Source organism: Gobio gobio, assembly GCF_949357685.1.
Source record: "Gobio gobio genome assembly, chromosome: 3".
Lineage (NCBI taxonomy): Eukaryota > Metazoa > Chordata > Actinopteri > Cypriniformes > Gobionidae > Gobio > Gobio gobio.
In genome coordinates this window covers 22933043-22959947 of record NC_137099.1, presented here as the reverse complement: position 1 = coordinate 22959947, position 26905 = coordinate 22933043, and the positions used below count along the sequence as shown (strand labels likewise).

At 35.7% G+C, this 26905-nt stretch overlaps 1 protein-coding gene across 3 annotated transcripts; it reads right to left on the bottom strand.

Moving 5' to 3' along the window:
- Positions 1-1677: 1677 nt before the first annotated feature.
- uba6 (ubiquitin like modifier activating enzyme 6) lies at positions 1678-26905 on the bottom strand. 3 transcript variants are annotated; one of them, XM_079811794.1, is made up of 33 exons: positions 26849-26905; positions 23086-23122; positions 22886-22968; positions 22169-22263; positions 21140-21168; positions 20381-20475; positions 19517-19628; positions 19298-19378; positions 19097-19219; positions 16548-16671; positions 16358-16461; positions 16210-16272; positions 16034-16110; positions 14948-15014; positions 14720-14863; positions 14126-14193; positions 11760-11919; positions 11584-11661; positions 11316-11497; positions 11117-11222; positions 10937-11026; positions 8184-8264; positions 7972-8100; positions 7715-7766; positions 7563-7626; positions 7384-7453; positions 6915-6986; positions 5103-5226; positions 4784-4977; positions 4567-4694; positions 4133-4220; positions 3207-3301; positions 1678-2986 (listed from the first exon to the last, which is right to left on the bottom strand). In XM_079811794.1, exons 2-33 carry the CDS (start codon positions 23089-23091, stop codon positions 2836-2838), a joined length of 3135 nt encoding a protein of 1044 aa, XP_079667920.1. In that variant the 5' UTR covers positions 23092-23122; positions 26849-26905; the 3' UTR covers positions 1678-2835. The 3 variants fall into 3 exon arrangements, with proteins under 3 accessions (XP_079667920.1, XP_079667922.1, XP_079667921.1); XM_079811796.1 differs by lacking the exon at positions 23086-23122 and having other exon boundaries at positions 22886-23007; XM_079811795.1 differs by lacking the exon at positions 23086-23122.

Here is a 26905-nt window from a genome sequence, read left to right as displayed (position 1 = left end):
AATTTTTTGAAGGAGAAGCTGCAGAAACAACAAAAGGCATATGTGTCCTGAAAGCACACGCTCAGACATGCTGTCCCAAGTGACCCAGAGGTCAAACTCCACTCCTCAAAGTAACACCCGTGCCAAGAACAGAGACAGAGCCGAGTTGTTTGTATTCTAAAGTGTAGAGCCATGAATCAAACATTTCAATCGTAAACCTCCATGCGTGCAGATTCACTTTTATGCGTCAAGTCAGAAAGTACCTGTGACTTGTGCACAATAAGCAACGTAATAGGCTATTATTATTATTATTATTAGCTTAAACATACACAACCATTAAAAAAATGTACTGCCTATAAGATTTTTTGGTAACACTTTACAATAAGGTTGTATTAGTTAGCATTAGTTAATGCATTAGTTAACATGAACTAACCATGAACAACACCTCTGTTGATATGTAGTTAATATAAATACAGCTGTTCATGGTTTGTTCATGTTAGTTCACAGTGCATTAACTAATGTTAACAAGATTTTAATAATGCATTAGTAAATGTTGAAATTAACATTAACAAAGATAAATAAATGCTTTGTAAGTGCAGTTCATTATTAGTTAATATTAACTAATGTAGTTAACTAATGAACCTTATTGTAAAGTGTTACCGATTTTTTAAATGAAAGAAGTCTCTTTAGCTCATCAAGGCTGCATTTATTTGATCAAAAATACAGTATAATATTGTGAAAAATTATTACAATGTAAAATAGGTTTTCTATTTTAATATACTTTAAAGTGTAATTTATTCCTGAGGTAGGAAAGCTGAATTTAGCCAATTAATTCAGTCCTTCAGAAATCAATACGCTGATTTGGTGCTTAAGAAACATTTGTTGAAAACCGTTATGCTGCTTGAAATTTTTATGGAAACAGTGAAACTTTTTTTTTAAGGATTCTTTAAAGAATATAATGTTCCAAAGAACAGCATTTATATGCAATAGAAATATTTTACATTACAAATGTCTTTCCACTTTTCTTCACTTTTGATTATTAAATGCATCATTGCTAAATAAAAGTAATGTCTTCTTGACCCTAAACATTTAAACAGTATATTTTGTGTATTTTATTACATTACAGTATATTGGTATTATATAATAATACTATTATTAATATTTTAAGAATATTATGTGAATACCAGTGTTGGGAAGGTTTCTTTAGAAATGTAATAGGTAACAGATTACAAGTTACCCTATTAAAAGTAACTATTTCAATTATTTTATTAAAGTACTGTAACTGATTACATTTGATTACTTTTCTAATTTCCAAAGAATAGCATCACTTCATTAAACGGCCTTTAAATGGCAGGAGGCATTGTGCACGTCAAAAAAAGGCAACAAATTAATATAATTCAACATATCCTAGCTTTTTGCAGAAAATATTCAGATGTAACCCCCTTTGTAATCATTTTCATACCAAACTAATTTAATTACACATTTCTTTCTCAGTAACTGATTATATTTATTTTTAAATTAAATTACGTAACGCCGTTACTCCCCAACACTGCTCAGCACAGAGCAAACCTCCAAAGTGGTTTATCAGATATGATCATAGATCAAATAAAGATCCATGCTACTTTTTGAATCTTTTTCACACAGTGCCACAAGTTAAGCTGTTAGAAGAGTTGGGAAAACAGATGAAAGCGGAGTCTTAATTTGAATTTTTGATTTATTGAACTTTCTGTTGAATACTGTAGTCACAATGACATCATATTTTCCAATGACTGGTTTAGCTCCTTTAGGTATCATCAGATCAATTTTAATTTTCTTATGAACTAAATGCTGGACATCATGACGGAATTCTGTGCAACTCAAGTTTTTTTTTTTAAAGGGATCAAACTAGAAACATTGTCTGTGTTTTTTGCCTGTTCTTTGTGCATTCTAACATATCCACTGTAAGCTCAAAGCGGCATGTTGGGTCAGGTGTGTCTATGGAAGTGTGATTTCTGATCACTACTGCCAATCAGGTGTGTGCCAAGCAACAGCCAACTGCCTAAAGGATACTTTGGGATTCACTTTAGGAGTCAATGACATCAAGACTGTAAATGCAGCGAGGAACTTGTGAATAGCCTGTTTTAGATGTCAACATGCAGGTTGAACTTAAAGTGATATGAATATACCATCACATACAGGATGAGTCTCATCCTTTAAGCCTTGTCGCTCATGTATCTCAGCACATCAAGCGGTTGTTGGTAGCAGATGAGTACAAGGATACTATTAACCATAGCGCCCCCTAGTGGCGCTACAGAGGATGCCTTTTGAACTGGCTTGTAGGTGTAACATCAGAGACAATTTTCTTTACTTTATATGTTTTTGCAGAAAGCTAAGATCACAAAGAACCTGACAGCCACACTCATGGGAAACTAGTTGTGAAGCATCGCTGAATGTCGACAATGAACCAGAGGTGAAATCTTTGGTGTTTATGTTGCTTACAGTGACTGACAAATTCTTAAACCTCAATATCCTCCTAAAACATGTGCAAATAAATTTCCGCTGATTCATGATTGATGTTCATCTCTTACAAGTTCTCTCCTAGTCTAAGAGACTAACATATAATAAGCCCTGGGGAAGTTGTGTAAACACTTTCTTTTTGTTTTACTCTTAAGAGCATTAATATTATAACCATTATTATTGTCACATTGAAGCACAATATAATTATCTTAAGGCATCTGCACAGACAATAATGTGCAATAAAATAATAAACCAGTAGAAAACAAAAAAAATCACTATGTACATTGAGTCAGATCAAGTGCTTCTCCACTTGTGGTCCACAGAGCAAGAGGGAGGTGTGTGTGTGTGTATGTGTGCGTGTTAGGCCTTCTCGCCACTCTCGCTTTCTCGACTGAAGTAATAGCGCACTGGGGGACCGGGAAGATCTTCGTCACCATCCACCTCAGGGGCAAATGATATGGTAAGGTCAACATACTTCCTGCCTGCTGAAGGTTTGATCAGTTTATGCATTCTGTAAAGGAGAAGAGATATAGGGATATTGTTATGGAAATGCATAAGAGAACCACAAACCATTTTATCTTGAAGCTGAAGCATGCATAATTTTTGCAGTTGCATTTGATGATAGTCGTTGCACAGAAATTACACACATTAACTGAAACGCAGAAGATTTTACAGGGTAAGATTAATTTTAAAATTGAAGTAAAATAGGCTATTTTACAGTTGGGCCTTACGTCAGTTTGAGTCTTTTGTTATGGCCCGGCATAACTGGCACATACAGCATCTTCACTCCGTGAACAACCATCGTGGGCTCAATTCCGTACTTCTCCTGAAATTAAGCATAAAGTAATAATTCATTTATTCTTACATTAAAAAGATTTTTTTTGTTACATATTACACGTATACATTACACTTAAATGTATTTTTAGGAAACCACTGGTTTAAAAATTTTTTTATGTATGTTTTCTATTCACTGAGGCTGCATTTATTTGATCAAAACTGTACTATAGTGAAATATTACAATAAAAACATTTTTCTACTTCCTATTATTATTATAATTATCAATTTTAATACATTTTTGTGGAAACCATGATTCATATTTTCCAGATTTTTGCTGAATAGAAAGTTTTCAATACATTTTTTTGTAACAATGTAAAAGTCTTTACTGTCACTTTTGATCAATTGAATGCATCCTTACTGAAAAGTAAAAAGTATAAACTTTTCGACACCAAAATTTGAACAGTAGCGTACATTTTATTTTAGGTGAATTTTAGAAAAGTGTTTCAAAATTGCAGTTACATTGTTGTTTTCAGGTTAAGAAATGTTTTTAATAATCTGTAAAATATATCGTATTATTTCGATCACGTTAAGAATGATGAAAAAAGTGTGGTTAAAATAATTAAAAGACTGCTAAATTTGCCAGCAGACAATGATGTTGTAACATTCTGTGAGATTCACATTTTCAATATTTTCCTTCCAAAATTGTTGATACATTTCAGAGTGTCAGCAGTTGCTAAATTTAATCATGTTTTTCACCAACTATGGATTAGATTATTATCTACTTTCAAAAAGTAATTTTTGGTACAATTGGTCTCTGAAGATTCTCTGAAGATTAAAGTGCCCTTGACATTATTGATCTCCAGGCTCAAATGATACTCACCCTTACTGCGCTGATGAAATCAGACAAGGTGAAGTCCCTGTGACCGAAAATAGTCCAACGGTCCCAGATAGAGAAGGAGATATCATCTCTGGTCAAAACAAAAAGATAAAATTATACAAAGATAACACACACACACACACACACACACACACACACACACACACACACACACACACACACACACACACACACACACACACACACACACACACACACACACACACACACACACACACACACACACACACACACACACACACACACACACACACACACACACACACACACACACACACACACACACACACACACACACACACACACACACACACACACACACACACACACACACACACACACACACACACACACACACACACACACACACATTTCTTTTTTACAAGTGCCAATCTGTGCATGAGTGTTGCCGTTACCTGATCTGGGTTCTCTTGACCGGAGCGGTTTCTGTGAGCACCATGACTGGAATTGCCAGGTTGAAGAAACAGTTTTTAAACAACTCAAATCCATAACCACCAGCTACTTTTACCAACTCAATTGACACCTACAAAGAATGAATAATAATAACACAATCATAAATACACAAAGCAAAGGACTACACATTTCCCTTCAAAAAAGTTTTTTTTCTCTCACCAGTCCTGCGACGGCAGCTGTAGACGTGGCGATAGCAGGGATGATTTTACCAGCAATTCGTTTGGTTTGTAATCTGTCAGCGGCCTCAATGGCGTACATATGAGCTCGCAGAGCCGATGCAGACGCTACAAAATCCATGTGTCCGTTTGAGTCATCATCCTTTTCAAAGAACTGCGGAGTCATACGTAACCTCTCTAAAGACAAAATAAGAAAAGAAAAGAGATAAAATAAGAGGGAAAAGTGTATGGAGAAGTTGGGTATCATGGTTTAGCTCATACAGCTGTTGTGTATGAGTGTATGTGGATGAGTATCAACAAACCAGGTGTTATAAAGTTGGAGTTGATGGCCTCCTGTAGCTGTGAGATCGCTTCTCTCTCCTCTTCACTGCTCACTGTCATTTTCAAATGATCAGGCTTCTTAACACTCTCATCTGTCTCTATATGCTGATACAAATACAGACGCTTAGTTATTTTTTGTTAAAGGGGAAGAGAGCAATTTCTACCCCACTAATGGCATTACTGTCTAGCAATTTGTTCATTTGTTTCTCTATTAATATACCGTATTTTCCAGACTATAAGTCGCACTTTTTTTCATAGTTTGGCTGGTCCTGCGACTTATAGTCAGGTGCGACTTATATATCAAAATTAATTCATACTGACTGACAAGAGAAAACATTTACGTCTACAGCCGCGAGAGGGCGCTCTAGCCTACCCCTGAAAAAATTAACTGAAAACTGAAAAACTGTTAACTGAATATTAACTTAAAGACTGAACACAAACAAAATGCCCCCAAAAAGAAAATCCTATTCTGCAGATTACAAACTGCAGGTAGTAAAATAAGCACCCGAAAACGGTAATCGAGCAGCAGAAAGAAAGTTTGGAGTGAGTGAGAAACTTGTGAGGGACTGGCGAAAAGCAGAGGTTACTTTAACTCTAATGAAGAAAACAAAGAAAGCTAATCGCAGACTGAAAGCAAGATGGCCAGACCTGGAGGAACGAGTCCACAGATGGGTGCTTGAACAACGCTCTGCCAGGAGAGGCTTGTCAGTAGTTGCCAAAGAGATGAATAAATGACTTTGCAGGCAGGCCTTCTTGGTGTTCTTTGTCTTTGATTTTGTGAAATAGATTTCTAAATAAATGCGACTTGTACTCCGGAGCGACTTATAGTCCGTAAAATACGGTATGCATTAAATGGATGTCTTGGTTGGCTGCATTTTGCACCATAAGTGATGCTTATTTTATAATGCCATGTCATCTATAAGAGGAAGAAATCAGCAGGGACCTAGCGATATGATTTGAAATCAATGTTTAGGTCACAATACAAAAAAAAAAAAAAAAGCAATTTTACATGCAGAGAATCCCCCCCAAAAAATTGTATTCAGCCAAACCCCTTTGACCGTAAATATATTTACTTGAAGTACCTCCTGAAATTTGTATTTAATATTTCAATAACTTGACCACACATTTGCATGTTCAGAGATCTCTAAATGACAGTTAATGGTCACATGAAATGCAGATAAACAAATAATTATTTCTTCTTAATGTTTAATTTTGATTGTATTAAAATTACTTATTTTAATTTTATATTTTTACATTATATTATATTAGCTTTTCATCAACCCCAGTTATGGAAACAAGCTTTTTGTACAAAACCATTCAAACATTTTTGGGGTCTTTATGTTTATGAAAAAAGTCTCTAATGCTCACCAAGGCTCCATTTATTTAATCAAAACAGACATTACATTTTACAATAACTGTTTTCTATTTTAATATATATTAAAATGTAATTTACAACTGTGATGACAAAGCGTAATGTTACATGATCCTTAAGAAACCATTCTAATATGCTATTTTGGTGCACAATAAAAATGTCATATTACTGTTAACGTTGAAAAATATAGAGTTCAAAAGAACAGCACTCATTTTAGATATAATATTTTTGGGAACATTTTAAATGCCTTTACTGTCACTTTTGATCAATTTCCTGACCGTTGTGAACAGTTGTAAAAAATAAATCAATAGTTCACCTTCAAACAACTCAAAATTAGTTTTTTTTTTTATTAAAAAGTTGAATTTGTACATCTAAATTTGATTACTAAAAATACATAAATAACTGGTGAAAGAACACATACCTTTACAGCTGGTTTGTATTCGGGAACCTCCACTACAGCTAAAACGCTTTGAACAGCCTCATAGGAAAGTTTCTATGAATTATTCAACAACACATAAGAAAAATCAACAACAAAACATTAAAGAAATTAATTCAAGAATTCTATTCAGGTACCACACAAGAAAGAAAGAGAGAAAGAGAGAAAGAAAGAAAGAAAGAGAGAAAGAAAGAAAGAAAGAAAGAGAGAGAGAAAGAAAGAAAGAAAGAAAGAGAGAGAGAAAGAAAGAAAGAAAGAGAGAGAGAGAGAAAGAAAGAAAGAAAGAAAGAGAGAGAGAGAGAGAGAGAGAGAGAGAGAGAGAGAGAGAGAGAGAGAGAGAGAGAGAGAGAGAGAGAGAGAGAGAGAGAGAGAGAGAGAAAGAAAGAAAGAAAGAAAGAAAGAAAGAAAGAAAGAAAGAAAGAAAGAAATGTTAAAATGTAAAACAAAATGTTACCTCTTCTGAATATGGAATTTTATAAATTCCAGCAAAAAGGCGAGCTGCGCTGACAACAAAACCAAAATGCCTGATGTAGAAGAAAAACATTTGTTCATGAACTTACACACATCACATCTCATTTCTTTCTATCACTGCAAGAAACAATCTATAAACAGAATATTTAATCAGATACTCACAGCGGGTCACTGAGGTCAAACTCTATAGGAGAAGGCGGCCGTTTGGGAGACTGCCAGAACAGACCTGAAAAAAAGAGGAAAAAACACTTTTCGTGACTCTGTTGGCTTTTAATACAGCTTCTCTTCATGGGTGAGCAAAGCATGTGACTTACTGCCGTCTTTTAGCCGTGTGTCCAATGGAAATGAGTGCAGTAGTTGTAATGCCTGAAATATTAAAGTAAAAATGGGATGTTGTAAACACATTCCACATAGACGCTTTATTTTGAGATGAGAATGTATTACTATATAATAAAGCATTTAAAAGCATTATAACTATTACATAAATACCTTTACATGCTGAAAATATTAGCGAGCATTAGTACAAGATAAATGCTATTGAATAAGAATTTCTGCAGGACAGTTCAGGTACCTTTCTTTTGAAGTACTTGTCGAATTTGAGCCGAGCAAGAGTTAGACAGTGATCCCATTGAGTGGGTCTCCGACTCAACAACTTAATGACCTGAAATGATCCTTCCATACTCTCCCCAGCCATCATCCGCTTCACACACAAGCAAAGAAATTAAACTACACCGACAAGGCTAAATGAATGTGTTTAGGTAAGCATGTAGTATATATCCTCACCTGTAACACATCCTGAGGTGATGAATGACTCTGCCAGAACATGTTGTAAATGGAGGGTTTGTGGGAGAAAGAACTCTCAAACTATACACAACAAAAACAAAACCACAAATCAGAACATTCACAGCATTTCATTTTCCAAGTACTATTCGGAGTTCAAAGGAGAACTCATTGTATCTAAGATTTTGTCATTATTGACCAATTGCTTTTTTTTTTATTTTTCTTTTTTTTACTTGGTGATCTTTTTAAATGTAATCTGAACAAACAAAATATGGATTTAATGAGTCTAAGTTGTCATAAAAGTCGCACCGGGTTGTTTGTGGCGAAAATTTACCAACCATTGGAAATTAAAGAAAAATACGCTAAAACAGAGCAATTGTTTGTAATGTGTCGATAAAATCACACAGAAATGAATGAGTGAGCCATCAAGAAAGCAAATGATTCAAAAATGATTCAGTACAGGATTCTTTAATTAGGGTTCCTTTGACTACTTCTTGAAAATGAAACTTCTTTAAACTATTAATATTAAAACATTTATCGCATGTCCTAGAAAAAAGATCTGATTATGTCCCTGATCAGCCTTCAAGTGTATTCTGGTGATTATGACATTTTTCACTTTTTTCACTTCACAAGAAAAAGTTGGCTAAGCCTTGGACATACTGAACCTCAAGTCATCGAACAGTCAATTATCATTAAAACAGCTGCAAACCTACGAAGAAATGGATGGTTTCTGAATTAATTCTTAAATATTAACCGGTTTGGTGAAAACACTTTTAAAAAAAGTTACTCACAAATCATGAAAAATATTACAATAAAATTATATTTCTTGTCTTCAAAATGTCACACTGCAAATACTTGGTCTCCTATCACTTGTCAATAATAACTAAATATACAGTACACTTGTTCTCTGTTCAACTGTTCTCCAAAATACATGCCCATGATGATAATTACAGTAATAATGGGAACGGTGATTCTTTAAGTAAAATAGAGATTCCTATGTGAAACTTTATTAGAGGAAGCTTAAAAAATTTAATAAAGAATAAATAAATAAATAAATAAATAAATAAAGCTGTTAGAATATTTTAAAGTGCCACTATTATGCTATTTTAAATGTTCCTACTTTTGTTTTGGAGGTCTCCTACAATAGGTTTACATGTATCCATGCAGTGCTTGACATTAACACCCACCAACCTGCCAAATGCTGGTGGATATCAGCAGTGTTGTGTAACACAGTCACTCCTACTAGTAGTGCTGTCAAAAAGATTTCGTGCTCGCATCTGAAGCGCACACACATACCGTAATAAAGCCGCCTCTGACATACAAGTGCAAAAATGAGCTCCTTTTTCCAGCTTATTAATGGTCAAATACACTATATGCCCCCCAAAAAATGTCTCAATGCCCATCTTGGTGAGTATTAACGTAAACACAGTCGTAACTAGTTCAGGAAGAATGTGTTACAGGAATCCATGCGTGCGTCGGGTCTTAAAGGGACCGCAGTTATTTATTAATCAAACTACAAAAAGACAAACGATCACTTGCTGCTTATGACTGATTAACTTGTGTAACTTTAATGAATTAATCTGTATTAAATTTTTTACAATGAAGATTATCCAATGTTATTTTAAATTTGATTACTTTGTTTTTTTATATATTCAGTGTCTTACCTGAATACTGTCAGACCTACCTGAAAAAATAAAGCAGTCTATTACATTTGTATCTTTATTCTATTGTATTTATTTGTGCTATTATTTGTAATGTGTTTATTTGTTCTAATTTTATTACGGTTTACTCATCTTTTTAAATTCAATTTGAATCAAGCTTCCTTGTGCTGTGTAAGCTATTGCAACACAATTAGTTAGCAAATATTTGTGAGATAATTGTAATGGTAATTGATCAACGTTTATATATGAGAAAAAGCTTTATCATATAAAGTGATCTCTCAGAAGAATTTTTTTATTTCCTCGACTTTCAATAGACGGATTATATTAAAAATATCTATTTGACAGTATATGCAGCGTTTTTACCCCGTGGTATCGAATATCGATACTTTTTTAGGTATCGTATCGAAGTTAGAAATTCCAGTATCGTGACAACACTACCTATTAGCCAATTTGGCGGCTTGAAATAATAAGCTAAGTGCAATGAAGTGGTCAAAAATAATGATTTGTCGATACATATCGATACTGAAACGCTTCCGATTCTCATTTTCCGCAGAACAGACACACGATACCTAGTCTCGCGAAGCCAGACCTTCAGACTTTACGGCAGAAGGTCTCGACTCCATCACAGCTTTCATTGGTCAAGACCCATGGGCGTGATGTCTGAGGCTGAGACTACACGATACCAGCTGTGCTTTCTCGCTCTCTCATCTCTCCGACAGCGAGTTGACACACACACCCGCCTCCCCTCACTCACTTGTTTAATTTGCTCCAAATTAATATTGTTGCTGTAACAGGGCTTGAATTTCAGAGTGGGATTGCACGCATTGCAAGATTGCTTTCTTTTAGGAGACAATAACTTTATATGTCATGCACTTTGATCTTTAAAATGTTGCAGACATTTTACATTTGCAAACAACTATATCACACACTGCATAAAGGTAATATTTGAAAAAGCATAATATGGGCACTTTCTTTGTAATCAATTTTTTAGGAAATTGTTCAAATCATCCTAAGAGACAGAAGTTATCTGAAAAATCAGCCTAATATTTACGCCTGGTAATTTGTGTAAGAGTTGTGTGTGTGTGTGTTACTGACCTTGTCTCTGGCCCACTGTATGGTGTGTTCAATGACAGCAGGAAAAGACTTTAGTGTGCAAAACGGAATCTCCTCCTCCGGTGGGTCTCTCTAAGAAACACAATCACAGTTGAGAAAAAAACATGGGCAATGGATACATAAACTGGCGCACAGCCTATATAAACACATATACACACTCACATGGCTGTTGTACGACTCTGTGAGGTTTGGGATGATGATCTCAGTGTGCCCTTTCGTTCCCATGGTACCAGAGTCTAACAGAGCTTTCTGATTGGATACACTCCGACTGAGAGTTGACAAAATAAACCATTAAAGAATGTGCAATGAAGCACACATTATACACAGGAAAAAAATATTTCTGCGGTTAATCATGAATTACCTATCCACATATCTCCGAGCCTCCACATTGTCCAGTGCGGTGACCACCAGGTTGAGGCTGGAGAAGAAAGCATCACTATAAATGTCCTCTGTAGCAGGATACACTTTATTCAGATGAGCATCTATTTGCAGCTCTGGGTTTATTTCTAATGTAGCTGATGCTGCAGTAGTGCTCTTTGGCTTCTACAGAGAGGGAGGAAAATGGGCAAAAAAATTAGACAAATAATTAATGAATGAAAGAGTGAAAAACGATCAGATTAACAAGATACCTGTATATGCTGTGGTCTGAAGAGAAACTGTCGGTTGAGGTTGGATTTCTCAATCAAATCTGGATCAGTTACGCAAATCTAGGAATGAAAAAACGCATTCTAAGAATTGTACCAACTTTCTATTACTCAAGTAAGAGAGAAGGAAAAAATGAGTTCTATTAGATGTATATCCCCACCTCTCCTGAGCACCTGTTCAATCCCACACCCAAAAGTGCCAAATTCTTCAGCATCTCACAGCCAATAGCACCACAGCCCACCATAAAGACTCGAAAATGGTGCAGTTTCAAACACAGTGACTCGCCGATACACGCCCTCAACGCATCGTACCGATCACCCCTACAAGCACACGTCAAAAACAACATTTAGTGATCCTCAACCTTTTTGACTCCAAGGTCCTCATTAGCCGCTTTTCCACTGTCGGGCCAAAAATGGGCGTGCTAGTGCGTGCCAGTAGTGTTTCCACAGTCACTTCCGGGGCTTGATCGGGCCTCATCGGGGCTTCCTCGCCATTAAAGTCTTTTAAAAACATTTTAGCTCAAAACTCCCTTTCAAACAGCAGCGAGTGTTTGAAATAACTGTTTGTGATTCGATGTGGATTCTGATCACTGTATAAGACAGAAATAGTGATGCAAAAGACTAAATTTGCACTAACCATTACCAAAGTAAACATGGTAAATATGACTGCTTGAAGAAATCAGACAAATCATATAGGCTATCAAATTCATGAATTTTTTGTATCTGTCAGTACTCAGTAGGTCTCGTCTCTTTATACCGGACTTGCATGCAAAGCCTACTATGTCATAAAATAAAGCAACTCTGGTTTTCAGGAGCGGTTTCTCTGACTGAAAATATAACTATTGGGACTGTCTCTGGAGAGAGTGCTAAAGCTCCTCATGTTATATTTTTGCTGGAAAATGTGTAGAAATGATTGTTCTTTCTAAATGTGATGTAATAGGCTACTGGCCTGTAACAAATAGCTAAACAGAAACCGATGCGTGTCCTTTTCTTTAGTGAAATAACGGTAAATACCACTTTATTTCTGTGTGACTAATCTCGACACTAATTTATTAATTCATGATCAACGCATCACTTGTTGTAAAACATCGATGCTTGGGTTTTAAATCTTTAAGTAAACAAAAATGGCAACAAACAACCGCTTTTATCATGTTGGTTTTGCGATCTCGCTAATTTCCAGGGATTTCTTTCTTTAGTTTTCTGATCAAACTTCCATTTGTTGGTGAAATGATGGGTGTGTAGCCTGTCAAGCCAGACCCACATCAAGATTTTGGGTCTGGGAACTCACCATTGACAGGGCTCAATCCGAGGGGCAGGACAAACGGTTGTCTTTCAAATTCCCTCTGCACGCAATAGGATAGTGCTACAACCAACCAGAGAGCAATGTGAAGTGGAGCTAGTTGATGGTTTAAACTTTTTCCGTATCCGGTCGGCAAAACTCCGAACACATCTTCCTTTCTTAAGAATGACTTCAGTGCCGTTCTTTGTTCTTTTCTCAAAGAAAAGCTTAACTCAAAGTCTTCCAGAGTCGCAGCCAAAGCCGATTCGAAAGACCGCCGTTCGCCAGCTTCTTTGTTTACGAGTAGAGCGTGGAACCGCCGCAACTCTGCCCGCCCACCGACTCTATACACGATGTGATTGGCCTGACCAGAGTTTGTTTTTTCCAGCTCTCAGGTCTACCGAGAGTTGCTAGACTACACTAGGGTGCGTCTAGATTTCTAGGCTAATGGGTGTGTCCCAGAGAGGCGTGTTACGGGGCGGGTTTTAGTGAAGCGCTGCAGAGCTTCAAGCCCGACGGTGGAAACGCAGTGTGAGTTTTGGGCTGTGCTACAGGTCAGAGGATATTAGCCCAGGCCGGCCCGTTGAAAGCCTTGGCTCGCACTGACCCGACAGTGGAAACGCAGCTATTGTCCACAACAATATTTGAAGAGTTCATGATTTTTCCGTTGTTTGAGAGCTAATGAATAAAGGTTAAAGATACGTTATTTTAAACATATTTTTACTCAATTTCTACCTGGAAAAAACATTTTTTAGAGCTTGGCATAATAAGAAAAATATATTCACTATAAAAATGCTCATGGAGGTAAAAGATTTTATTAATTAAAAATAAATTTCCCAGGTCTAGACATAATATAAAATAAAGCTACCTCATATTTCCTATGAGAACTATGGTTTTTCAATGACAAAAAAAAGTTGTTGAGGAGTTGAAACAAAACAAAACAAAAAAAAATCATAATTCTTAGTCTTAGTTTTGGCTTATTTTAAAGTTCTTTTCTTATTTAATATCATTTTTATGTCATTTTGAGGCCTCTTGTAAGTTTACTGAGGCCCCCTGGTTGAGAACCACATTTAAAAGAATGACCACAATGAGTAAATTATGACAGAATTAGCATTTTTGGGTGAACTATTCGAACTATTCAAAAAGAACAAAAGTACGTTAAGAAATATTACTATTCTCAAAATGCGGTAGAAACATATGAACTAACAAAACAAGATAGTGGAGCTCAATACTTGGCGTCACGCTTACCTTGGGGCAAATTCCTCAGCAGGAAGAGATTGGAGGGGCTGAACCACCTCAAATGCATCGAGATAAAACTGTACAAACACACATATAAGAAAGAATGAATCCCATCTCTCCATATCAATGTACCATTCAACATTTGTGAAAGAAAAATACTTTTATTTACCAAACTGATCAAAATTGACAGTAAAGGCTTTTTTATTTCAAATAAATTAGGTTATTTTGAACTTTCTATTAATCAAAAATCTTGAAAAAGATTTATCACGGTTTCCACTCAAATATTAAGCTGCATGACCGTTTTCAATATAGATAATAATAATAAAAATGTTTCTTGAGAAACAAATCAGCATATTGGAATTACTTTGTAGTTTAATATTTTAATTTATATTAGTCTTAAAAAAAGAGTATAAAAATAGAAAAAATATATATATTTTAAATTACATTATTGCACAATATTATTTTTTCTGTATTTTTTTTTTTTTTTATGCAGCCTTGGTGAGCACAAGAGACTTCTTTCAAAAACATTCAAAATCTTTTAAACCTCAAACTTTTGAATGTTAGTGTACTTGAAAAAAAAAGAACATCTGATCTTTGACTTACCCATTGCTGCAGAGGGGAAAACTTTCCAGTGAGAGCCTTTAAAACCTCCTGACTAGCGATACCACCCACCGCTGCCGCTAAAGGAGAGAGACATCCCCTCGCACAGCGCGACACACACCTCACCAGATCCTGGTTTATGCATACCTGACAACACACAATTTGAATTAAAAGACGAAAGTGTGAAGATGTGCAAAACAGGATGTGACTGAGTGTTTGTAAAAAACTGACTTTGTTTTTAAGTGTTTTGCTGATCTCCTCTGTGAACTTCAGAAGCAGCTCAGCATCCTCCATACAACTACACACAGAAGAGGAAAATAATCCATCACAACATTAATTATCCATGTCAATCACAATTGAGAGACAAAAAAGAGAGAAATTAAACAAGCAATGTGTCTGTCCATATTGAATGAGAAATGACACTTAATTTGACACAAAGATTTAATGTTTAATGTACAGTTATGTGGAACTCCACTTTGTACCAATGGTGAATGAGACTTATTCAGCATAACGCTGCATAAATAGAAACTAGTGATGCACCAATATATACACTGATCAGGCATAACATTATGATTGTGTTGGTCCCCCTTTTGCTGCCAAAACAGCCCTGATCCGGCGAGGCATGGACTCCACTAGACCCCTGAAGGTGTGCTGGGGTATCTGGCACCAAGATGTTAGCAGCAGATCCTTTAAGTCCTGTAAGCTGCGAGGTGGTGCCTCCATGGATCGGACTTGTTTGTTCAGCACATCCCACAGATGCTCGATTGGATTGAGATCTGGGGAATTTGAAGGCCAAGTCAACACCTCAAACTCGTGTTCCTCGAACCATTCCTGACCCATTTTTGCTTTGTGGCAGGGCGCATTATCCTGCTGAAAGAGGCCACAGCCACCAGGGAATACCGTTTCCATTAAAGGGTGTACATGGTCTGCAACAATGCTTAGGTAGGTGGTACGTGTCAAAGTAACATTCACATGAATGGCAGGACCCAAGGTTTCCCAGCAGAACATTGCCCAAAGCATCACACTGCCTCCGCCGGCTTGCCTTCTTCCCATAGTGCATCCTGGTGCCAAATGCCTTCCTTGGACCACTTTTGATAGATACTGACCACTGCAGACCAGGAACACCCCAGAAGAGCTGCAATTTTGGAGATGTTCTGACCCAGTCATCTAGCCATCACAATTTGGCCCTTGTCAAACTCGCTCAAATCCTTACACTTGCCCCTTTTTCCTGCTTCTAACACATCAACTTTGAGGACAAAATGTTAATTTGCTGCCTAATATCATGACACATCATTAAAGAGGAAAAAAGTTATTTACCCGATGCTGGGGAGTCTAGCATGCTGTTCCAGAAAAGCATCCAAAGCTAACATGATAGTATGCAGCAGCAGAGGGACCTGATTGGATAGGGCACATTTATTAAGACAAAAAGTGACTGATTCTCATGTCAGCAAAAATAAATGAACTTTCTCTCATTGTTTCCCTGTGCTTCTGACCTCAGGTTTACTAAAGTCGGGAGTAAGGAGCCGAGGATCAGATAACTGCTGCTCCATTGTCTCCTAAACAGACCATAAACAGACGAAACAGTTACTCATTATACTTTACCACTATTAAACAGACCAACAGAAGTTGGTATAAACATACAAAGCTGAAGGTTTTGGGGATCTTGACCAGACGGAAGATTCCTCCATGAGCATATGGCTGGAATGATGAGGTATCTCCAATTGCAAAACTGTAGGGAGACAGAACTAAATACACACACATAGACAAGAGTGTTAAGTAAGTCAGTAGAGTACATCTTTGCGCATGATGAAGGTAGAGTTTGGGTTCATACCTGTAACTTGGTGTGTGGAACTATTGAGTTCACTCATGCCATTGATCTCTTTAAAACACACACTCTGCCCTGTCTGGAGGCCGTGTGTTCGGCTGTCCATACAAGTCACAACACCAGGGCTCCCCTGTGATTGGATGTCAGGCAGGACATTAATATGCGACCCATATCACAAAATTGAGCATTTCAGTGTGTTCACACTTGGCAGCTTACATTTTTTAATTAATTTGACTAATAAAAATGATTGCTTGTGTGCGTTGGTGTTATTATTCCAGTCTTTTCAAAATAGTTGAATGAATGAATGAATGAATGATGCGTTGTAAATTTAACTGTTACTCTGAAAAATGACACAGTGGTTAAAATATTTTATTCAAATAAATAAAAGTTAAAACAAATCTCCATTGTTAATAATTTTGATCTTTCATTTAAAAAACGCAAAGATCTAACCTTTCATTTATGTAAAAGTTTTGAGTGCGTGTGTGTGTGGTTTTGGGGGGGGCGGGGGGAAATAGGGTTCATTTCTATCAGGTTATCTGTTGGTATTTGCTAGAATTCATGATACCATATACCTGAACTAGATGTCCAAGACCTCCAGCAAAAAATTATGCCCACAACAAGATCTAGCAGTATATTTAACCGTGGGTATGGGGTACTTTTTATCCCTTTGTGCTGTGCACCAAACCAGTAGGCTGTTGCTTTATTTTAATGCGGTTCATTTGAATAAGTGTGAACACTGCCATCCAAACCTGGGTGCGCACCAAACGAGAGGACCGAGTCCCATCTTTTCATGGGGTCTCGTTCCACTTCAAAAGGAACTTTCGTGCAGTTCGACTTAAATATGAATGTAACTAGGTAACGCATTTGCGATAATATCGCGATATGATAAAACACGATTTTTTTTAAAGGTGCTCTAAGCGAGAGTGTAAAGGCAGCTAGCGGATAGCGAGGAGATGTTTGCTGTATGTGACAAAAAATGTTTTGGCCTAAAAAACGTGTGACATCGCTTAGAGCACCTTTAACCACAAAGGTTACGATTACACTCTGGTCACGTGACACGTGAGTACGCATTCAGCTCTGAGAAAGCATCAACTTGGCACGCTATGCAACAGAACAGTTTGTTAAATCTAATATTTGTTTTTATCTAATATTTTGTTGGTCATACCATACAAAAAAAATTTTCCCCCTCTTTATTATTTACTAGCTTATATGTTCTGAAGATATATTTGTTTATATGTTTAAAATTCTTACCTGCTATGTTTTAATTACGTTAAAATATTAATAAAATAAATGATAAGAAAAAAAGACAAAGAATCATTTTGGAATCGCATCTTGAGGTGTCTAATGATTCCCACTCCAACCATACAATGATTTATTGCTTGTCTTTGTTGAATAATACAGAAGATAAAGAGCTTAACTTTTTTTTTTTTAAATAGCAATATTGGTAAAAAAACTAACAAAAAAGTTTACATATATATTGTGTATATATATATATATTGTGTATATATATATATATTGTGTATATATATATATATATACATATATACATATATATATATATATATATATATATATATATATTGTGTATATATATATATATATACATATATACATATATATATATATATATATATATATATATATATATATTGTATATATATATATATATATATATATATATATATATATATATATATATATATATATATATATATATATACATATATATATATATATATATACATATATATATACATATATATATATATATATATATATATATATATATATATACATATATATATATATATATATATATATATATATATATATATATATATATATATATATATATATATATATATATATATATATATATATATATATATACATATATACATATATACATATATATATATATATATATATATATATATATATATATATATATATATATATATATATATATATATATATATATATATATATATATATATATATATATATATATAAAAAAAAATTGCTATTAGATTCTTTTCCAAAATTGTTCAGCCTTAAATGGAACACAGGCCAAAGACTTCTAAGCTAACAAAAAACAGGACATGTCGTCACGATGCAAACCTAAAAAGGACAGAATGCTCAAGCACACCTGGTTCTACTCATCATAGTAGAGTTATGTTGTCCATGTCAGTTCGGTATTGGCGTCAGAACCGCAACAGAGATGTGCAACGGAGGAAATTCTGGAGCGGTTTTGACTCCTTTACACATTTTATAAGCTCTTCATGAGTTCTCAGCTGGTAAAAATACCATCATATGTACTGTACGCACATACAACAAGCACATTTAGCCCAGCACACAGCATTGTTTTGGATGTTTGGTAAGATTTTTTTTTTGTATATTTAGGAGTTAAAAATGACAGTGTGAAAGCTAAGTGAGTGAACCAGGACTAAATGTATAATTTACTTTTTTGGTCAGGAACAAAAGAACTGAACTGTGAACACTCCCTAATGTGACAAAAGAAAGGTGAAGGTGAGAGAGTGGGGTGTTTATATTACCTGGCTGATGTTTTGGATGAAAACTTCTTTTGGTTCTTCTCCGGTAGGGTCAGATACCTCAAACGTCTCCCCAAAATCACAGAACACTCGTGTGCAGATCCCAAAGATATCACAGGCAATGAACTGCACCAAAAAACACATTTTAAAGCCTCCAAACTGACAGTTATAGCTATGTGCAAGTATGTCTGAGAATATCTGTACCTTAATAGGAGGCTGCTGAGAGTGGCAGAAATGGTTGATTCGTTTCTGTAAGCTCAGCTTTGTTTCTGTTAGTACTACACACTAAAGAAACAAATGCAAGAATAGACACATTATGTATGATATGAACATAAAGAATAATCTAAATAATAATCTAATCAAAGTAATGGCAAATTATGTAAAATGTTTGTTGCACTTTGAGCCGTTTTCACTGAGACCAACCTGGTATCTCTTCAGGAAGTTGAGGTCAGTGCTTTCATCCAGGACATCGGTGGAAACACTGACCTGAACATATGGGTTTAACTCAGCCACTCGCGAATGGACAGCCTCAACCCTTAGAGAGAGAGAAAACCATTGTGGTCACTACATAGCTTTATAGAAATTTAAAAAACTATTGTTGGATAAGGTTAAAGAGACACTCATGTAGGGTAATAACTTTATTAAGGGTGGATGACATGACCAAAAGTCGGTGGGCGGGGCTACAGAAGCAGGCGTACATATTTATCTGTTGTTGAGGCAGCGTTTCTGCATTCTATGCCGTCAAGGGTCGACATATTCTGAGATTGAGCGTTTTCTGGGCCTGGTGTATAAATAAAAGCTTTTCTTTGACTAACAAGGAAGTTTTCAACTCTGAAACTTACAGGATATTCTTATATCACAATTAACTTTTATATATCAAAAGCTCAAGGGAAAGTTAATTTCTCAATTCATCACCCCTTTAAAGCGGAGGAGATGATCAGTTCACGAGCGCTCCACGCTGCCGCTTCTCTTGAGCTGAGCTGCGCCTCTGTGATCTGTCACACAACGTTAAACAGTGCCAAAACGGTATTTATTTATTTTAATTTCGTAATAAAATGGACGTAATTTGAAATCTGAGACTTTGTATCTTATCAAAACTAACAAAGCACAAAGATTATTGTGATTGATTTGGATGGGCTCTACAAAGTTACGTTCATTCGAGAAATCAATATTTTTTACCCAGCCCTAATATATATTTTAGTTATTTAACAATAACGAAGACTTTTTTCTGGAAAATCAAAAAAAGAGATTGAATTAAGTCTGCTTGTAACAAAAACTACAGTGCACCTTTTCTTCTGGTTATGCACATCCTCCTCTCTGATGAAGAAGTTGGTGCCCAGATCCCAAACTTCACATCGCTTACTGTCATGAAGGGTGACTGCCTAAAAACACACATGTGCAAATCTCATAACAGTCATAACACTACTGAAAAGTAACCGCTCAGCAAATAGTCTAAGTAGCCTATAACAGTAAAAAGCGAGTACACAATATACTATTGATAATAGGTGTTCAAATTTTTTTTTTTTTAAAGAAATTATTACTCTTATTCAGCAAAGATGCATTAAATTGTTAAAGACAATAATAATATTACAAAAGATTTTTATTTCAATAATAAATGTTATTTTGAACTTTCTATTCAAAGAATCCTGAAAAAAATATAAATGTTTCCATAGAAATACTAAGCAAAACTGAGACCCAAATCAGCATATTTATCAGCATAATTTCTGAAAGATCATTTGACACTCAAGAATAGAGCAATGAATAAATAACATTTAAAAATACATTCAAATAGCAAACAGTTATTTTAAATTGTAATAACATGTCACAATAATACGGTTTATACTGTATTTACTTATAAAATAAAAGCAGCACTAGTAAGCATAAGTTACTTTTTTTCAAAAACAATTAAAAAAACTTTTGAACAGTAGTGTATTACAAAAAAAACTATTTAGCCATGTTTGTATGCCAAGAAATCTCAAACATGATTTCCATAAAAGTGTATATAGAAAAACAAAGAACAAAATTAAATCTAGACAATTATCTTACCTTCACTCCTGCCAGAACAATGTTTTTTGCTGTATAAGAAGATATATTTTTTATTAGAATTTAAATGGTGTGAATCACTGCACTAAACAACAAATTACAAAAAAAAATCAATCAAGACTGTAGATGAGGTACATGGTATGGAATTCACAACAATTTCCCTTATTGGAGGAAAGACTGAAGAAAATACATCTACATGAATCCTTGACATCTCAGATCATGGTATACTAGTTTCTAGTAAAGCATGATCTGAGATGTCAAGAATTCATGAAGCTTCGATACTAGATACTTTCAACACCCTTGTACTAATTATAGCCATTTAAAATTTCTAGAGATTTTAAAGGCGGCATGAAACTTTCTGACCGTTCGTACTAGACTGCACCAAATATCATGTAATTTTGTCATGTCAAAATTACATTTGAAGCTTCTTTTGAGGTGTTAGAATGAGGCTTTATATGTGTGTCAAATTATTAGATCTATTTTTTTTCAATAAATTTAGACTTTTGGACTTTGCAACGCACTGGAGTTATTGGAAATGTCTGGACCACACAAATCGGAAACAATCCTATACAGCCACCAGCATCATCAAGGCTCTGAAGCAAGGCTAAAACCTCTGCGCCAGTCAATCTCTTTCTTGCTGACATTTTAAAGGTAAAGCTATGTTTTAGCTTAGCAATAGCATATAAAAACAACTAGAACTTGTCTAGGCAACAGTGACGTGCATCTTCACTGGAGGGGGGAACTAGCAAACACTGAAAGCTACGGTCAATTTGACCGTTATGGCCATTCCAGGTAGAAAAACTCAGAACTATATTAGAACAAAATATACAAACATTTAGGAAAAGTCAGGGTACAAAAGCTATATGGGTTTAGTTTCAACAAAGTTATTACATAGCAACATTTTCAAAACGGTCAAAATGACCACCTTGGTTCCAGTTCTAGTGTTAAAACCATGCAAAAAAGAAAACAATGAAATACAAAAATGAAAATAAGTACTGGAGTGGTGTATGGATGGACATTGGCATCACTCACCTATTTCCACTCCAAGAGCTCCCATTCCACTGACAAGAACAGCAGACTGGGCCATCTGCTGCATTGCACTGTCCCCCAGCACATACCGCTGCCGACTACACACACACACACACACACACACACACACACACACACACACACACACACACACACACACACACACACACACACACACACACACACACACACGATTAGGAGCAGCAAAGTTGGATTGAATCTGATTCATAACTAATCAGATTCTCTACATGACAGAAATCAAAGCCTGTCTCAGTTTATTGATCAGATCTCAGGTAGACAGAGACACATTCCCGATTACACCTTGTTTTTTAACGGTCTCCTTTGTCCACTTTCAACAATGGACGGGCTTTTTCAGATCTTTCGATGTAATGGACAAAATAAGCTCGTACAATTTACATATGAACGAGTACGGAGAAATATACAGAGAGCATCAGCGTGCTTCTCATAATGTTTACGCATTAGGTCAGTAGGCGGAGAATAGGCAGTCTTTTCTGGCTATTCATTCGATCACATGAGAATTTACTATACAAAAGAAATCCGGTCGAATGCGTTTCAACTACCTCTGGAAGTGGTCGAAAGTGGAAAAGCTCAAAACGTTTTAGACCCCATTTACACCTGTATTTAGTGTCGTCCACTTGTGATCTTAATACCAGGTGTAAACAGGGCCAGAGTGTTTCAGCTTCAGTATTTACAGTGTACCTGTACAGAGAATCATCTATATCCATGGAGTCAGCCATAGTGGGAAGGGGAGAGGGGGTGTCCAGGAGTTCCTCTGTAAGATTCTGTCGGAGAGATGAAGAGATTCTATTCACTGCTGATAACTGAAGACATGAGAAACACATTCTCATTATTTAAAGTATAATCGACCAAAAATGAAAATTCTACCATTAATAACTCACCCTCATGTCGTTCCAAAACCATTAGACCTTCGTTCATCTTTGGAACACAAATGAAGATATTTTTGATGAAATCCGAAAGTTCTGACCCCTCCATAGACAGCAATTTAATAAACACTTTCAAGGCCCATAAAGGTAGTAATAACATTGTTTAAATCAGGGGTTTTCAAATTGTGTGAATGTGAGCCTCCCCTTAGAGTAGGTAAGGACAGCCGAGCCCCCCCTTCCCCAAAATCCTGTCCGCCTCTTCTAACCCACACACGCCTCGGCAGTAAATGCCATCTTCTGTGTGTTCCTGGCAATGATGAGTTTCAATAACAACTAATAAAATGTAAATATTTTTTCATATTGTATTTTATTTCCTTTTTTTTTTTAAGAAGTGCATTCATAAATCTTTGCAACAGCAAATAACTTCCAACTTTATGCAGGCCTATTTGAGGCTACTTTTAAAAATCACAGAACATCAGTAGGCCTAACCATAAGTCAACAAAACATGCTTAACATGTGAATGTTACAAGTGTGAAACTTGTGTCTGGGTCTTAAAGGGATAGTTCACTTTAAAATGAAAATTCTGTCATCATATACTCACCCTGAATTTGTTTCAAGCCTGTATGAATTTCTTCTGCTGCACACAAAGCAAGATATTTTGAAGAATGTCAGTAACCAAACAGTTAACTGGTCCCATTGACTTCCATAGTAAGAAAAAATATATATACTATGGAGGTCAATGGGACCAGTTAACTGTTTGGTTACTGACATTCTTCAAAATATCTTGCTTTGTGTTTAGCAGAAGAAAGAAATTCATACAGGCTTGAAACAAATTGAGGGTGAGTATATGATGACAGAATTTTCATTTTAAAGTGAACTCTCTCTTTAAGCGCACATTTTAATGCACATCTTCTCGAACAAAATCAGCACAATGGACAGCTCTCTGATCAATGAACGACAACGCTTTTTGTTCACAGCGCATAACACATAACAGTCAACTGCATTGAAGGCATGTTCAAAAAGATTTGCATTACAATGTTTTTTGGCTAAAATTATTTATAATCATACATTCAGATTTAAACAATAAACAAAATGCACCATTCACGTCATTTGCACGTGTCAATCACGTCATTTGAATTTTAATTTTGAACTTTGAATAACCGCCCATATCAGTGGGAACAATGAGGACGCGCTTTTGACGCGCAGAGGTGTTCGATGCGGGGCTGCACTTCAGAGAGAAATAAACGCAAGTCGTCCTCCACCAGCAGCCTTGATCTGTATTTATTTTTAATCATGGTCAGTGCGGAAAACCCACACTCACACAAGTAAGTGGAGGTGAAGGGGATTAGGACTTGCATAGCCTTAGTGGAGATCTGAGGGAACTCGCTCTCCACAGACAACCAGAAACGCGTGATCGGCATTTAGTCTCTGCTTCAAGTCCCCATTCGAGCTGAATAAAATAAAAAATTAAAATAAAAAAGTTCGATTTCGTGCATTGATTTGTATTAGGCCTACACTAGTCTTTTCTGTCTGTGTCAGCTGCAAAAATGAAGTTGAAGATCGCCATCTCCGTATTGAAGAAGCCAAGCCTACAGAGAGAAATGCACATCATGGATTACATTGAGTAACGTTAGCTAGCCTATTTCTTTTCGTTTTGAATAGTTTCGTTTAAAGAAATGTAAAGCTTTCTTAAATATTTTTCATGTCTATGAGGCATAAACTGAGTTTCGATTAATTTATAATAAAAAATTAAAGAGATATGAGATATGAATTTATGATGCTCTCCAGTTCACGCGTGCAATGCAATTGATCGCGGCTATATTTGCTTCTTATTTATTAAATCCAGGCAATTTGTTGAATAAACATTTATTAAAATTAAGATACAATTTATACAAAACGAAATTCACTTTAAACTAAAGAAAGTCTTTCTACAAAACGAAACTTAATGAAGTGGTCATGTCTGACCCACTCCATGTCCCCGATGTATCCTATCTTACTCATGGTGTTCAGTTTTCATAATCAACATATAGATGGAAAAAAAATAACATATAATATTTTAACATATGAAACTAAATGCGCTTATTTAATGGCTACAACACATAGGCTATTAGGCACATTCAAGTTAATTCTCCAATTAATTTTAAAATGATTGAAAAAAATAAACATAGCCTACCCCTTAAAAAAATAATTGTATTGCAGTTTTTTGAGCACCTGTGCACACGTTGAGCCAGAAGGAGCCATTGCTTAATCTGTCAGCATTACTACTTGTCAGTAATCAGTCAACTCGTTTGTACCACGACGCGAGTATCCCGCGTAGCTTTTACCCAGTATACCGCGACGCGAGTATATGGTTTATTTTTATTTTTTCTTCACGTCGCGCCTCCCCTGTGGCTCTTTGGCGCCCCCCATGGGAGGCGCGCCTCACCTATTGAAAACCGCTGGTTTAAATCATCCATGTGACTACAGTGGTTCAACCTTAATTTTATGAAGCGATGACAATACTTGTTGTGCGCAAAAAACAAAATGACTTTATTCAACAATTTCTTCTAGCCTGTTAGAATCTTACGCTGTTGAAGTAGTGTAAACAAAGTGCAGTGAGTTTGACACAGGCGAGAATAAATTGTTGAATAAAGTCATTATTTTTGTTTGTTTTTTTCAAACAAAAAGTACTCATCACTTCATAAAATTAAGGTTGAACCAATTAAGTCACGTGGACTATTTCAACTATGTTTTTACTACCTTTCTGGACCTTGAAAGTGTTAATTATACAGCTGTCTATGGATGAGTCAGAAAGCTCTCAGACTTCATCAAAAATATCTTCATTTGTGTTCCAAAGATGAACGAAGGTCTTACGGATTTGGAACGACATGAGGGTGAGTTATTAATGACAGAATTTTCATTTTTGGGTGAACTAACCCTTTAAGAATTCAGTTCAGAATGTTTACAGCTGTAAACTTCCTTTTGTAAAAGATCATGTCAGTCACCCATGTTATTTTTCAGACCCTTTTGACAGCGACTACATCAACCTGACCTGCTCATGAGCACCTCAGGACTGGCATTTAAATTGGTCTTCAAACCAATCTGTAAACCGGTTCGACTGATTCATTCAAAAGAACCGACTCAAAATAACGATTAATTGACAAAACTCTATGGCTTGATGAAACATTTTAGAAAAATATACTCACAACAGAAACCATGAATTTTAAAACTGTAATTATTTCCATAACTTTTACCAGGCTGTAGATGACAATTTTAAAAATCCCCTGATATGTTCCGGTTTTCCTTGAGCATTTTAGCTCTGAATGACTTGACAATTAATCCTGCCTGCATGCCAGGTCGGTTTTATGCACTGTCATGTTTCAGATATATGCTTATCAAATAATCAACACATTATGCCTTTCTAAAAAGGCAATCTGTTTTAGCACTAACACACGAAATCACACATATAACGTGTATAATATCCTCCATATAAAGACGACAGGCTCTAAGTGAAGATCTAAAACACATTATAAATCACATAATCACAAAAACATTTCATATTTAATCGGGGATCGTTAAACATGTCATAGAATCATTAATTTATCATATTGCTTACTCATTAGCACATCGGCTAACTGGGCTGTTCACAAAATTAGCCTATCTGTTTTACTATAACAGATCAATCAAATCTGCAGGCACGACTCTGCGTAATGCGCCTTTACGGCTGTGATGGCTTGATTTCAATGATTCGTGGTATAAAGTATTGTCTGTAGCATAGAAAGAGTTGTGGATTAGCTACCTGTCAATGTGCGCGAGGAACGGGAGCAGCACACTTCTTCTACTGCGCTTGTGCGGT